General features: G+C 33.6%; 1 protein-coding gene across 1 annotated transcript in view; it reads left to right on the forward strand.

The window, feature by feature from the left end:
• The window catches only part of LOC105215616 (knirps-related protein), a 72,250-nt gene extending 61,718 nt beyond the window's left edge, over positions 1-10,532 (forward strand). Inside the window, exons 4-5 of the mRNA XM_029043329.2 lie at positions 147-224; positions 8,181-10,532. Coding sequence (XP_028899162.2) covers positions 147-224; positions 8,181-10,490 — 2,388 coding nt within the window. The 3' untranslated portion in view covers positions 10,491-10,532. The remainder of the gene's footprint in view (positions 1-146; positions 225-8,180) is intronic.
• Positions 10,533-16,999: the final 6,467 nt, after the last annotated feature.

The raw sequence follows: 16,999 nt of genomic DNA on the forward strand, positions 1-16,999 counted from the left end.
CTTTCTTTATATTTGTATTAAACTGGTTTGCTTTGTTTGTTTTCACCCACTGTTTCATAAATAATTTTAAATTTATTCTCTAAATTATATGTATTTTCAAATATTGTAGCATTCAAATAATAATTTTATTATATTTTTCTTTCCAGATGAATCAGACCTGCAAGGTCTGTGGGGAGCCTGCGGCGGGTTTTCATTTTGGTGCATTTACATGCGAGGGTTGTAAGGTGAGTGTGAACGGTTTGATCATAGTTTATTAAAAAAATTCAAATACATTTTTTAAATCATATTACTTACAAAAATTGTCCATTAAGGGATGCCCTAATATATTGCTAATGCTTAAAAAATTTAGTCATGAGAAAAGTGTTTAGTTTGTTTCTAATAATTTAGTTGTTGCCAATAGGCAACATCCTGTAACTAATGAACCAAGATTCAAAGGACTCTGAAATTTTTATCACTTCATATTTGAGTTCGGACTAATATATATATCTATTTTAATTAGGGCATGAGTGGCTTAAGCACAACCCTTTTAGGGCATGCTAATATCATTTCAATGTAATTCTATGGTCATTTTTACACTTAGAAAGGTCTTTGGACTCGAATTTTTCTATTACTCAATATCTTATTGGTGACTGTGAAAGTCACAGAAAAAGTGTTTCACTACTTTCTCACTACTATTTTTCAAGCACTTTCTACTGTAAGTAAATCTTAAAGTAGTCCTATTGTATCCTTTAATAACATCTGTTGGTTTGAAAACATATTCTCATCTTGATAAGCTAAATTTCGACTCAATTGCTCAGTTTAGGCTCTCGAATTTACTCTTTTAACTCTTATATAGGGACCCCCGCATTCTCGATTTCAAATTTTGACGATTTTCAATGGGCTGGTAAATGAACATAAATTATTTTTTAGGGTTGTAACTTTGCATACATTTATTTGAAGACTTAAAAAAGAAGAAAAAAAAGTTACATAATTTTTTTGTTGTTGTTTTTTTGTGATCAAACTTCTTTTCGGCGGCGCATGTGATTTCCTCTCACTGGTACATCTAAAATCAAAAATTCCAACGGGATTAGAAAGAGTACATGTTGGCTCTGCTATGAACTACGATTATTAATTTTGCACAAAAATTAACAAAATGGTGAACCTTTGAATCTTTTTTTTTCATCTTCAAGAGTTTTTGAAATTTTCACTTGACATTTTAAAGGAATATTCCTGAATAGTTCTAGGTTCGAATTCAATTAAAAAAAATCGATTATTTGAAACCAAGAATGGGGGAGGGTGTTCCCTTAACTCTAGGGTTTGCTGAAGCATTACCCTGATATGTAGTTAGATTTCATTTCTACCTCTTGTTACTTTGTCCAAGCATTTTAATGAGTGAGAGACTTGTGATTTTGGATATACCGTTATAAGCATATTAATTATGGCTGATATCCATTCCACTATCTGTGAAGACAGTTATGACATAAAAATATAAATTGTATAAAAATTAGAATATTGTTCAACATCATGAGAAAAATGAATTTTTCGATATACAGTTTTCCACGAATAGAACACATATATATCGGATAAAATGCTATAATAGGAAAGTTGAGAAAAAACGGGGAAAACTATCAATTGCAGATGTATAGGAAACTGCAAATTAAAAAAGTTTAGGAAAAGCAAAAATTGTTCACAATGTAATAGAAAAACTGAAAATTGTTAAAGATAAAAGTTTCTGTAAGTGGAAAGTAGCCGGCTAGTATCACCAGATTCAGAGTTTATTCATATCAAATATGTTAAATTAATCCATAAGGTATAGATACAAATTGTCACTGAGCATTTCATTTTGATGTAAAATTAATTCAGAGGCCTTCTTATTTTGATCTAAGAGAAATGTTAGTTAATGTATTAAATCTTTGGATACACCGGCATTACACGATTTACTAAATATCATTTCAAAATTGATTCAATTAATTCAATAATCAAGTGGAAACAGAAGAGTATGTCGAGTAGACTATCGAGCATTTTATAAATAATTTAGTGAACTGAAAATATAAAAAAAATACAATTCGTATCACATAAAATATATTTCCTTACCTCTTTAACACTAAAAATTACTTGATTGGTGATACTTGGCTGTCTGGGTATATTTTTTGGTGTGACCCTTTCCTTTAATATTAATGTAATATTACTGCAAATATAGATAAATATTTTTAACACCAAATCATTCACTTGAATTCATTTTTATCATAGCTGGAAATTGTTTTATTCATAACACTTTAAATTTCAGTGCTTAGTGCTTACAATCAATATATTCAACCATAAATCCACGTCCATTATATGAATTTTTTAACAAACCTAAAGCGACACTTCGTTGCCACCATAACTTGTGCATATTCATTTGTTATTCTAAAACTTTTCCTCATTACTCGTTTGCAATTGCAAAAAAGTAAATCGCGTATACTCAATTATAGAACAACAATGCTGTAAATACACATTTAAATGCACACACGTGAACTTATGTGTGTCTCTCTGTGTATTTGTTTGTGTATGAAGTGAACTGCACTCTGCACTGACAATTCGTGCAGCTTTGTTATTTACAAGCAGTTCACTATGCGCTATACTATGTGTATCTAACTAATAGTTGTTACTGTTGTTGTTGTTTTTGTTTTTCAAGTAGTTAATGCGACTTGCGCGAACGACCTTCAACTCATCTTCATCATTAGCTAATGCTATGCGCATATGCAAGTGTATGCACAGATAGATGTTTGTATTTATGTTTGTATGTGTGTGTGTATTCGTACTTTGCTTACAATACAACAATTAAAGCGATGTTTGTTGTTATTGCTGATTTGGCGCTCATTATGTGTGGCTACATTGTGGTGCTTGCTTTTTGCTTTGATTTTTGCATGAATTGTGATATTTTTGTGATTTTTTTGTTGTTGTTGTTTTTTTTTTTTGCTAAAGTTTTCTTTTTAGTTTAGAGTTACTTATATGTTGCTAGCAGCTGATTATTGTATTTTTTCCATTTTTTTTTTTAATTTTTTTTTTCAATTTTTGTTCTTCATTCATTTTTTTCTTAAAATATTTTTTGTTATTTTTGTTTACATTAACATTGACTTGCAGCGTCAGCATTATTTTTTCTTCTGCCGTCAGTTCAGCTCTGTTTATTCTTGATTTCTTGCCTCGCCATTGCATAATGTCTGCTGCCTTGCATTTGTACAGCTTACAAAAGACTTAAGCCACGAACTTGGCGCTGGGCAAACGAAACAGGCGATACGCGTTCTAACATGAAAAATATTGCTTTACTCTGTGGACTCTATGGAAATTGCCAATTGTAATTAAGTACACCGTTAGTTTATTTATTGTGTTCCACTAAATGAAATTAAATGAAGCATAACGTTCGGTTCGCATAAACTTAGCGGCCTACACAAATCGCTTTGATTGCCGGTTGTAGGCTCTAATTGCGTGATTTGCTATGAGTGAGCGCTTTATTTAGTGAGGGAAATAAAAAATTGTGTTTCTGTAATAAAAAGTACAACTTATTGGTGAACTAATTTTTAAGGTTTTTCAGAAAAGCGAGCCTTTTGCGGCTTTAAAGTGGAAATAAGTGTATCAATGAATTGGAGGTTATGTTCACCATTGACTAAGGTTATGTGTTGCGAATATAATAACTGTAAGTCCAATCTGTCTTCAATCTAGTAGCCTAAGCCTCACTTTTTGTCAACTTCTCTGTGTCTTACCCTTACGAAAAGCTTTCTTTGCGCTTTTATTTTATAGTTTTGAGTTGAATATAGCAAAGTAAGCATGAAAAGCGATGTAAAATCACTTCAAGTATTGGTGAAGCTATAGTATATATATCAGTAAAATAATAAAGAAATAAAGTAGAACTGAACTGTATTTTCAACTGCCACTCAACGCCTCAAACTGAATTTTATATGAGTTAGAGTTTATATGTCTATATACATATACATATATAATACCATTCTAGCGGTACTTTATTAACTGCTAATGAGGGTAAATTTCTCATTTATTATGCGCTCTCTTTATATTAACTCTTGTTTCAAATAAAAATGGAAGTTAACAGTATTTATACCCAAGCACTTAGATCTCTATTGAGAACTAATGGGATTAGTGATAAAGAATTAAGGTAGTAAGGAAGACAATAGAAAAGATGTATAAAATAGGTGATTAAAATGGTAAATAAGGAAGGGTTAACTGATAAAATGTGTGAAATCGCATATAATTGTTATACCAATATTTATCGGTAACATATATTGGGCTTTAGTTCTAGTTCAACTAACGTGTATATAAGTTGCTTAATTTAAAATTATATAATATTTAAAAAAAAATTAAATTGTTACAAAAAATTATTTTTAAAAAAATTAAGAAAAAAAATATATATTAAAAAAAGTATTTAAACAAAATTTATTGCCAACAATTATATCAAAGAAAAAAATATTTACAAAAAATTGATAAAAAAAAAAATAATTTAAAAAATTTTGTTTCGCAAAAAAAATTCTTTTTTTAGAAATTAATTAAAAATATGGGCAAACCTTCAATACACATGGATATGGAATATTCAATTATAATTTAATATAAATAATTCTTAAAAGAATATTAAACAAAAAATTATAAAAATAAGTAATTAAACAAAATTTCTTGACAAAAAAAAAATTTAAATGATTTTTGTTTCACTATTAGGCAATATGTGAAAAAAATAATTAAAAAATATGGTAAAACCTTCAATACACACATATATGCACAATTAAGTAATAATTTAGTTTAAATAATACTTAAAAAATATTAAAAAAAGTATTAAAAAATATGAAAAAAAATTATAGAAAGTATAATATTTAAACAAATTTTATTGACAAAAATTGTATCAAAGGAAATATAAAAAAAAATTATTGACAAACTTTTTATTAAAAAAATAAATAATTAAAACAATTTTTGTTTGCAAAACCTTCAATACACACGTATATGAAAAATTCAATAATAGTTTAATATAAATTATCCTTACAAAAACAAATAAAAAATCCATAATTCACTTGACAATGATTCATTTTACGAGCCATCACTCTCAGCAGTGACCTTTGCACATCACAAGCGGCAAGCAAGCCGAACAGCTTTGTGGCAAGTTGCTTACATACAGATATACACAAGTAACTGAATTATAGTACACACTTAAGTGCCACCTACAACATTAACATTTGCCACAAGCAGCAATAAACCAATATACTGTTGTTGTTGTTTTAATTTTTGTTTCTATTTTTTCCGTTTTTATTATTTTTCCGTGACAACTAAGCAAACAAACAATTTAATTCAATGCATCGAAGCGCAAATGGCAAAAGCCATCAAAGTTGTTGCAGTTTGGCGATGGTTAATTACGGAAAGCAAAAGCAAAAACAACAATAATTGTGTGGTTATAAATAGTGGAAAAGTGCAAAAACAAAAGACAAGTGAAGAAGTTAGCCAAAATAGCATAAAAATACAGTTAAGTTAAATTAAGCTTCAACAGAATATATATTGCCTTTGCTGCATTTCGTAGGCAAGGTTTATTTTAGTAAGGTGGATGGTTCATTTTTTGCATTTAAGTGACGTCATTGCATGTTGGTACTGAATTTGTTTCTAAAAAAGGGGTTTAAACTAATTTTTCAAACAAAATCTTTCAACGCCTCAGCATAAGTGACTCATAAGGAGTACAAAAAAATTTAAAAAATTATATATAGTTAGAGCTTCTGACTCCCTTGATAACTTCAAGGTAAGAATTCAACTATTAGTTCCACCAAGATCCGAATTTTGTTTGACTCAGTTGTGAGAAAAAATAGTTAGAGGCCATGGTGACCAGATGTTTTTACTTCCTTGAGATTCTTAAGTTCCGACCATTAATTTTAGCTAAGTCATACTTTTAATAGATTTAAAAAAACAAAAGAAGTTTACTATTTATAAATTTTGTTTAAATACTTAATTTTATATTTATTTATTTTTAATAATAATTTGTTAATTTTTTTTTATTATTTTATATTTTTTTTAATAATTAAAAAAAAAATTATAATTTTTTAATTATGTTTTTAAGGATTATTTATATTAAATTAGTATTGAATATTTCATATCCGTGTGTATTGAAGGTTTTACCATATTTTTTAATTATTTTTTTCACGTATTTTCCAAAAAAAAATATTTTTTTTGCGAAACAAAATTGTTTTAAATCAACTTTTTGTCAATAATTTTTTTTTTTTATTTTGTTTGATAAAATTGTTGTCAATAAATTTTTTTATATTTTTTTCATCGGATTATGTTTAATGTTTTTATATTGAAGCTTAGAAATTAATGACATATTTAATGAAAAACATTTCCTAAATAATTTTAAGAAAATCTGCTGAGTTAATGGTATTTGGCAGGGTAAAAGTACGGCTCTGTTCGGGTAAGTTAGGCTCCACAGTCTAGGGCAGATTATATCATCAAGTCTTGGGTATTTATATTTCAGATTTTCCACTAAATAACTAACTCATGATTCCAAATTACGGCAAATGTAATTAAAAAGCAATAATCATTGGTTTTTATTGTGTTATAGAAAGAATATTTTTGAATGAAAAAATTGTTTGAAAAAATTGGTATTATCTTTTTTCTACCCAAATATGGTGCAGGGAAGCCATAATAGCTTAATAGAAAATAAAATATAATTAGAAATATGCTTTTTTATAAGAAAATCTATATCGACCGATTACTCCTAGCACGGAAAAACTGCTGTAGAAAATATATACATTTTAAGATATTTTTTTGAAAACATAAAACCAAATACGATAATCCAAATTGATTAATTCAATACCAATTTAGTATCAATTTATTCCAATAATATCTGCTTCTCATAAGAACAAAAAAAAAAAACAATAATAAAATCAATTGAAACAAAAAAACTAAGACGAAAAAGTCTAAAAATCAAATTCAACCAGCCGGCACCACCAGCGTCGCTTTTAAGGTTAATTGGGCATCAAGATTACTAGGTCGGAAATGCGCGCTTTTTGTTTCGTTTGTGCTGCAGCAACAACATCAACAGGCAACAATAATGCACGATAAATCTAAGTATGAAGCAATCACTGGCCAAAAACAAGAAGAAAAAACAACAAAATCAAGAACGATGGCACTCTGAGACATGCAACGCGCCACAATTACGTCAGTATTTACAAGTGATACAAAGGAAAAACAAGAATAGATGCCAAGTAAATATAAACTCAATATATATAGCATTTGTTTGTATGTCTGTGTGCTGTAAGGCGTGTGGCATTGAGTGAACGCGGCACGTCACAGTCGCAGCGCCAGCGCCAGCAGTGGGTGCAGGTGGCGTATGAGTGATGTTGCGCTGCACTGTCGTTCGTCGTTGAAGATGCCATAGCAAACGGTATTTGCTTGTCTTCTATTTAACAGTTTATTAGCTAGCATTTGTAAGCGGAGTCTCTTTTGCTTGCTTTGTAGCCTCAATTGGCAATTAATGATTTTTTGTTTGTATGTGTGTGTATTTGCTGTTTTCATTATTCATTATTGTTTTTCTCGTCAATTTGGCGTATTTGTTTAGCTATTTTGCCCGAGTTGGCACACTTTGACATTCACACTGCTGCAACGGCACTACGCGACAGCTGACACTGTCGTGGCTGTCAATTTGAAAGGTGTGAAGAAGATAAGTGCGCTCCAATAAAGCGAACGCTGAGGCAACAACAAACGAATTGGAAATTAGAAACCGTAACAGCAACAAAAAGAAACAAAAACAAGAATAAGAACAATAGCGTTCGCTTGGCATTAATTAGTTTTTGTAGAGTGAGTGGTGGCATTACAGAAAAGGGCAAGTTTTTGGAGCAAGGTGTGCTAACAAGTTTATTCTAAATGATTGCAATGCTGGTATCTTATTTTATTTATATTTAAAGTAATTTGAGAAATAATCATATAAGTAAAAGCTAAAATTGGTGCTGCAGGTCAGTATTTATATACAGAATATTCCAAACTTTGTTCTCGATAACAATCTAGACTATTAATTACAATAGTGCTGATAATCGATTTACTATTTTTATCGATCATCAGTTTCATAACTATCCAAATCCAAATATATTCAGTACAATGAATCTCATTAAGCCACAAAATTTGTTTGGCTCAAGAAAATATTCACTAAACAAGCAAATGTTTCACTTTTATTTTCTTTCTGTTTTCAGTCCTTCTTCGGTCGCTCCTACAACAATCTCTCTTCCATTAGTGATTGCAAGAATAACGGTGAATGTATAATCAACAAGAAGAATCGTACCGCATGCAAAGCTTGCCGGCTACGCAAGTGTCTGATGGTCGGTATGTCCAAGAGTGGCTCACGCTATGGACGCCGTTCGAATTGGTTTAAAATACACTGTCTACTGCAAGAGCAGCAGCAGCAAGCTGCGGCAGCAATGGCAGCACATCATAATAATCAGCAACAGGCAGCAGTTGCTGCCGCGCACGCAGCGGCACAACATGGCGGACCACCACTTATGCCGGGGCAGAAACCACAAGCGCCACATGGCATGTCACCGCATGGACCGCCCAGCAGCGCCGCCGCAGCAGCCGCGCTTGGTATGTTGGGGCATGCAGGCGCATACCCCGGACTCTATCCGCCACGCACGAAGGAGGAGTTGCTAATGTTGGGACTCGAGGAATATGCTGCAGCAGCAGCGGCCGCCAAACATCCTGCCAACGCATCGCCGGCCGTTAGCTCGCCTGACTCGCACAATTCAGATAATTCGTTAGAAATTAATACGCGCGGTGGTGCGAGCGCCAATGCGCTGCTACACTTGAGCGCCAAACATGCCGCAGAGGCGGGCGGTGCATCAGCGCAAGCGCCGCCACCACCACAACTACGCAAAGACTTGCCACATTTCCTGCCGCTGCCGTTCCCTGGACTCGGTTCAATGCCAGTCATGCCACCACCTGCCTTTCTACCACCGTCACACTTGCTCTTCCCCGGCTACCATCCGGCGTTGTACTCACATCATCAAGGGCTGTTGAAAACTTCAGCGGAACAACAGCAACAGGCCGCCGCGGCTGCAGCCGCTGTGCATCAGCTATTCAATACAAATAGTGTAGCGCAAAATCGTTTTCCACCCGCAATGCAAGCGCCCAGCTCACCATTGACAGTAGCTAACACCACAACGCACAATAATAAGCTGGACGCCTGTAAGGAAGCGGAGCGTGTCGCGCAGAGTCCGAAGACTGGTGACGCGCTTAACAACAATCATATACCCAATGGCAGTAAAGCGGCAGAGGAACTCACAAAGCGCTTCTACTTAGACGCAGTGCTCAAGTCACAACGCAACAGTCCACCGCCGACGACAACAAAATTGCCCGAACATCCGAAGCACGATTACTCTATCTCCGCTTTGGTGACGCCGAATTCAGAGAGTGGACGCGAGCGTTTGCGTAGTCGGCAAAGCAATGAGGACGATGAGGAATGCGACGAGCGGCATGACGCGACGCGTTGCATTACAACAAAAGCCGCCACAACTGCTATTGGTGACGCGCACGCGCTAGTGGGTAATGGTGGCGATAGTGATGAGCGCGCGGCCAAAGCGCAAAGCGACAATGATGAAGATGATGATGAGGAACTGGTTGTGTCTATGACGCCACCGCATTCGCCTGTGAATAATCGCGTGCTCAATAGCGGCGAGGATGATGGTACTACGACGACTACGGCAAACAATACTAACAACAGCACCACCACGCCCGCAACAACACCAACGCCAGCGGTGGCAACGCTAACAAGCGCCTTACCACCAGCTGCGAAGTCCACACTGCAACAGGACAATCCTATTGATTTGAGCATGAGGACTTGTAGCTCAGTGGCGAGCAGTTCGCTCAGCAGCAAGTGCAGCTCGACTGGCTCAGTGCAAGCAACCGACAGCGATAATGAAATTGAGTGTGTGATGGAACAGGAACAGCAGACAAAGTGTCGGCAGCTCAGTAGCCCCGCTGAAAGACAAGCTCAAAATATAAAGTCGTTTGCGGAGTGCGCTGAAGAAGAAGAGGTACTACAGGTGGACATTGATGGTTTGGATAAACCAGTTGATACTAGACTCCACAAACTCTGTGACAATAACAAAAACAACAATAATAACAATGACAACAACAGCGCTAACAATAACAACAATAATAGCAACAACAGTAATAATAGCAATAACAACAACAATAACAGCAACAACAATACAACACATGTTATCAACTCAAGCGACAGCGATGAAAGCGTTCTGCAGTTGGACGTCGTGAAGCGGAAGTTACAACATAACGTTAGCGGCAAGCAGTCGGACAGCGATGCGCTGTGTGCCAAGCGTTTGAGATTAAGCGCGGCAGCCACTGCGCTGGAGTGCGCCGTCAATATGAAAGCTGGGGTAGGCAGCGTAGGCGACTGTGTTGGCGCGGCATCGAAGGCAGCAAGTGGTAATGTCGCAAGCGCCGTGACACCAACAACAACAACACCATTGGATTTGACCACGAAGGTTTAGTTTGAAATGGAAATGGATATTTTAGTGAAATTGATTAATTTTTTTAATTTTTGTAGATATATTTTTGTACTCGTTTTTTTTTTGAAAATGTTGACAAAAATATTTTCATGATCACTGATCATTTTATCAAAGATTATTTGTTTTTTTTTTTTTAATTTTTCACTTTAAAAAATGTTTTGGAATATTTTAAAACATAAACTGATGATATTTACTTTAAAAGCTCTTTTTTGTATTTTGTGGAAGAAGAAGTGTTTAGAGATCACTGATCTTCAGTTAGACATAATTTTGAAATTCTTTATAAATGCTTCTTATTAGAAGTACTCATTCGAAGTACTTACTCCAAATGGTAATATGGGACCACATATTTTAAAAAGGTGATCGTGAGTTCGTTGACAATAATGATCTTACCGATCGTTGTGTCTTGAAAGCAGTAAAATTTATTTATGAAGCAATTGAACTAAATTTGAACTAAAACTATCACTCTGTATTAATTAAATACTTACAAATTTGTATACTTTTTAACATTTTTTCCGTAAAACTATTTTCGTGATCACTGATCTGTCTATCTGGGACTATTTAAAATCATATGTGTCGCTTAATTAAATATTTTTCTGGCCAACATTTTTTTTAATATTGTAAACAGATACAGCTGATAATTACTGAATAAAAACTATGTTTTTTTTTTTATTGAAGGTATTGAGGTGTTTGAAGATCACTGATCTTCAGTTTGAAAATGTTTTGAAATTCTTCATAAAGTTTCTTTTATTAAAATTACTTACTCCTAATGACAATATAAGATCACATATTTTCAAAAGGTGATCATGTCGGCGTTGACAAAACTGATCTTACCGATCGTAAACAATGTTTGAGCAAAAGTGAAATTTATTTATAAAGTAATTGAACTACCTATACCTTTATACAGATACTCATTATATAATATAAACAACATTCAATATTTCTCCACAAGTGATCATTAGTGATCTCCTACCAAGTGATCGTGTTTCCTTTCTAAGGCAAAATTTAATCAAAAATCAATATAAAATATAACTGCGCGCTCGTATATATCATCAACTTCTATAAATAACACAGCTCAATGCGCAGCAAATCCAGTTCAGTTGTCGCATGCGCGGCCCACAAACACACATACACACAGGCACATAGATACAGACTCACAAGCCAGGGTAATTAACGAATTTTTCGGTCATGTTATCACTTCATTGCCATTAAAATAAAGATATATTGTGTATCAAGCACAAATAGCGAATGAGATAAAAAGAAAGAAATTTGCTAACAAATAGCCAACAGCACAGCAGTGGCGCGCAAGTGGCGAACGTGTACAAGCGAGCCAATGCTGATTTGCATGCAAATTTCGCTAAGCGCACAGCGGGCGGGCCAATCAGTTGGCAGCGCTACAGCGCGCGAAGAGTACTTGGTCAGACGCGCATGCTATTATTGAGCTGTATAACTGCTCCGTTTTGTTGAATAGCAATTTGTGTGTGTAAATATGGCTGCATACAGATAATATTCCAATATCTTTTTCTACAACTTGCTAATTTTATATTGCTGCTCCACTCGTTCGGCGCTAATGTCACTGCTTTTATGGCATAAGAATATAATAAATAATTTATGGCGTTCGCAATAAATAAAAATTTGTTAACTATTTTGCAGCAGCAGTTGACATCTAACGGCGACGGAAGCAGCAATAAAGTCGTTACAAAAATATTGGGAATATTTATTTATTATATGCGCTTGCAGTAGTGACGAATACTTTTGGTTCTAACAATATGTCATAAAAATATTTATTTGGTAATGGCATACAAATATGAGAGATGAGAATTTGTGTGGCGCGTTGCAGGGCAAATTAGCTCGACTACTATTATTTTAATATTTTTGGCATGACAAATTAAATGAGTTGTGAAAAAGCCCAGTTCAAGTGAATTCTAATAATTTGGAGTATTTGAAAATTATTGCTGAGAGGCCTTGTTATTAAAAAAAGTTATAGTTTTCAAGATTTCTCTTAAAAAATATAGTTTCTCACTTATAAGGAATGTAGAGTACATTGTTACATGACCACCATGGCTTATGAGTGTTGTATTGATCTTGAAAATTTATATTTCTAAATATTCTCATTAAACTATTCATCACGTCTTCACATAAATACTAAAATTCTTCTTATGGTGTTGCTATGAAATTTATATTTCTCCTATTTTTCTATTTTTGATTGGTTTTGTATATTTTTTGCTTTGAAATTTCGGTTGGCTCTATTGAAACCTGTCGAAGAACTACGTACAAATATTCCGAAATAAAAATTTGTGCTCTTCTAATGGTTTTTATTAAGACCATAAATATTTTTTTTTTTACATGAAGTGAATTTAGTTGCGATTCTCCTCACTCAATAATAAGCAATGCGAATTAAAAGAAAAGTCCATATGTCCAAATCTAAAAAAAAAATTTTTTTACATTATTTAATTTTCGAATTTGTTTGTTTCGGATGATTATTCACGCCAAGAAAATTTAAATTTTCTAAAACTAAATTTGATAAATTCCTAACATAGAGGTGTTTAACAGCTTCAAAAATTCAAAATTTAATGGGAATAAAGAAAAAAATGCATAGACAATTTAAAGTTTAATGATTAGTTGCCGAAATATGAAAATTTTCAACAGAAATCCAGAAAATATAGTTGAAAGTTATTGAACAAATTTTAATTTTTTTAAAATTTTAAAAATACTTTGAAAAGTTTTGGAAGTAATTAAAAATGCCGAAATTATGATTTTTTTCTTAAAGAAAAATTAATTAATTTTTTAAAAAGACGGCGAAAATGAGGTCAGTTGGTAACTTTTTCGTAAATTTTCTAATTTTTTTTTATTATTTTTCCTATTTTTTCAAAAATTTCTTTGCTGATATTCATTTGAATTTTTTAATATGTTTCGATATATAAATTTTTTTCTAAACTATATTTACACCTGTCTGAATGCAATTGCATATTAGAAATTCTAATTTAAATACCTAAAATGCACATAAGTATTCCAAAATTTTCCAAAGAGAGCGTATAGCTATTTATTTCTTTTATTAAAAAAAAAAAAAAATTATTATTTCACAACTTAATATTTTTTTCCTTACAATTTTGAATATATTAGTCAATTAGTGAAATGTTTGCTTGCTTAAATATATTATGTAACTTATATTAAAATTTTAAAAATATTATTTAATATAAATATTATTAATTATTCACGATATTATTTTACTACAAAAAATTATAATAAAAAAGTAAAAATAGCAATTTATAAATAAAAATATATTTTAATATCTATATAAAAAGTAAAACATATTTATATTTAGCAAATCTATAAAATGAATTGTTATCTTTAGCTTAAGAAATTTTGCCGCTTAAATTTAAGAGTTTTGTAAAAAATATGAAATATTCGCTATCTATTAGCATAAATTATTACCTTTAGCTTAGTTATGAAAAAATATTATTAGCAAAAAAGTATGAAAACAAATTGTAAACTAAATAGTATTTTAAATTACATATATACATTTATTTATCCTGTTCTAGTTAAACTGCACTTAAATTATTAAATAAAAAACACAATTATGTAGAAAATTTTTTAAAACAAAATGTTTGGTTTTTTTAATACAGAAAATTGTAGGAGGGGAAACTATATCAATAATAAATAATTATTGCAAAATATTATTATAATTGTGGATGAATAAATACCATAAATAATAAACATGAGATTAATAGTCAATAGATGGCGATCCACCGATTAAATTTCACACCATTTTTTTTTTCAACATAACTGATTTAACCTCATCAAACCTTCCAAATGGGTAACAACTGGATCATCTAACAAAATGTAATCTGTAAGATAATTAACCCTATATACGAACTAGTCCTTCAGTTTTTAAGATATCGTTTTGAAATTTTGCAGATGTTATTTTCTCTTCAAGAAGCTGCTCATTTGTCGGAACTGCCGATATCGGACCACTATATCATAAAATGTTTTCTTTTTTATACTTACTTTTTCTAACGTCTTTAGATTTGTTTAACCACATAGTTACTAAAAGAAATGTACCTGTGAAGGGTATATTAGCTTCGGTACAGCCGAAGTTAACGTTTTTTCTTGTTTTATTTATACATATTTTTTACATTGTTTTACCTCAAACCATTTCTTTTTCCCTTACTCTGAATCCAAAACAAAAAATATTCAAAAACGCACCCTAAAACACTTTATGAAGCCTTATCTTTGCCAACACCATCGCATTCAATTTTTATGCAAATCATTTTCATTTATTTCCATCGTTATTAAGTGTAAGAACTCAAGCTTATTACTATTGTTGTTGTTACTGCTACTTTAAGCTACAACTTCCGCTTGTAAATTTGGTTGCTAGTTTGGCAGAGGGTGTTGCCGTGGCATGAATAAATTTTCATTATACAATGTATAAATATAAGTCGAAACGCAGTACCAACTGTTACAACAAATAAAGCTGGAAATGTGTCTTACAGAAACCTAGCTTGAAGGCGTGTAACGCAATTGCAACAAAACGCATTTGCATACAAAATTCACAGCTAACCAAACCTAGGTTGATAAGCAAAAAAAAAAAAAAAATACAACAAGACAATAAAATAAATTGAAAAACATTAAAATAAAATCAGGCAAATGTATAGATGTATATAGCATGAAATGGTAAACAAATGGGCTTTAACCCATCAAAGATATTAAAAAATAATACAATTGAGGTTATGTCACGATATATTGAGAGGTTCTCACAGGGTTAATAGTCGTTTTCAGCTATATAATCCACAATAACTACCGATTTCATTGAATATTAATCATAATATACCAAAAAAATATTAATTCTACCAAACAGGTATAAGTAACCCCACCAGCTACTCAAAGGGTTAACGCGCTAAGCGCTCTGAAAGCTTGTGCGCTCTGCGAAGTGTCACTGGAATGTCAACATTGCCAATTGTGTCTTCCAATTGCGATTTATTTCATAGCAACAAAAGTGAATGCCAGCCACAGCGCGATTGTCATTGCCTCAAAGCTTGTTATTGCTGCTTTTGCTGCGCTAAGTAGTTTGACGCAGGCAAAGCTTAACTTGTCAGCAGACCCTAGACTAGATATCGGCGCTGTTAGTGCTGTCGTTGTTGCTACTGTTGTTAAGCAACAACTGCTACTGCCTAGAGCGCTGTTGTGCTACTTTGTTGTTGGTCATAATGCCGCTGCTACTTATTTTCAGTTTAGGTTAATCTCTACCGTACTTCTATGTTGTTTTGTTGTTTTTGCTGTTTGTTTTTTAGATTACTGTACAAATGGGCACGTCACCCAGCGTGCGACTGCAGCGAGCTGCAACAATTGCTCATTGGATGTACAAAGCATTGTGCGCGCGCGCTCGTTCAGCATCCGCTGCTGTCACATTTTGTCACTCTACTGTAGTTATTTGTGTGTGTATTCAGTTTGTTTGCTGCTGTGTGCTTTAGTGCGCAGGCGCGCATTTGCAAATGTCAAACGCGACGAGTCGCATCATTCAAGTGTGAAAATGCAAACGACTTCGACAGTTGGGTGGGTTGCTGATGAGTGCGCGGCAAGCAAGCGCGCACTAGATACGACGCGCGGTATGCGGCGCGGCGCGGTAGGTAAGCGCGCAATGACTAGGATGCGCACTAGATGAGACGAGCGGTAAGCGACGCGGCACTGTCATGAGCGCGCTGGTGCTCAACTTCAGCGCTTAACATTATAACCGGCGCGTTAGGTGAGCGCGCAGTGGATAGGTCGCTCGACGCGCTCGACTTTCGGCTATAATTTTAACACCGTTTGCAAAAGCAATCGCCATGCAAAAACTAAGCAAAGAAGAATTGTAACAGCAACAACAATCGCCTGAAGCGCTATGTTAGCGCGTTGGCAGAATGCGGAGGTTGGCCATTGAGAAGATCAAGAGCAACAAGAGCTCGCTGTCTTAAGTAGCTGCCAAACTGTGCTGCTGCCGTCGCGTCGCGTTAACAAACAATGGGAGCAGCACAGTGACAGCCAACACAACAGCAACAACAACTGTAACAACAGCAATCGAGTGCAACAATATTAATGGTAGTCTGTTGCGCTTTGCATTGGCAGCAGCACTTGGGCGCGCTTTGTTGACAAAAATGTTGAAAGTATTTGCAATTACGCGAAGATTGATTGAAATAGATTTGCGATTGATTGGCGTGAGTGCAGTAATGCGACGTGGTGTTATGGGTAACAACACCAACGTAACGCTGCACAATAATTGCAGCCATGGCGACAATGGCAAGCATTGACATCAGCAACTGCAATTACTGTAACTCTCATTGGCAGCTATGCGACGTGTGACTGTGAGAAACTCAATGGCGAATTTAAAATTTACTCTGATTTTTATTTCTTTTGTTGTTGTTTTGTTTAGTGGAGCATTTATTGAATATCTTTGCAAGGGTTTTTGGTGGAATATTTGAAGCGATTTGCTCCTAAGCAATTCTAGCATCTATCTAAAA

Source organism: Zeugodacus cucurbitae, chromosome 4 (genome assembly GCF_028554725.1).
Source record: "Zeugodacus cucurbitae isolate PBARC_wt_2022May chromosome 4, idZeuCucr1.2, whole genome shotgun sequence".
NCBI classification, from domain to species: domain Eukaryota; kingdom Metazoa; phylum Arthropoda; class Insecta; order Diptera; family Tephritidae; genus Zeugodacus; species Zeugodacus cucurbitae.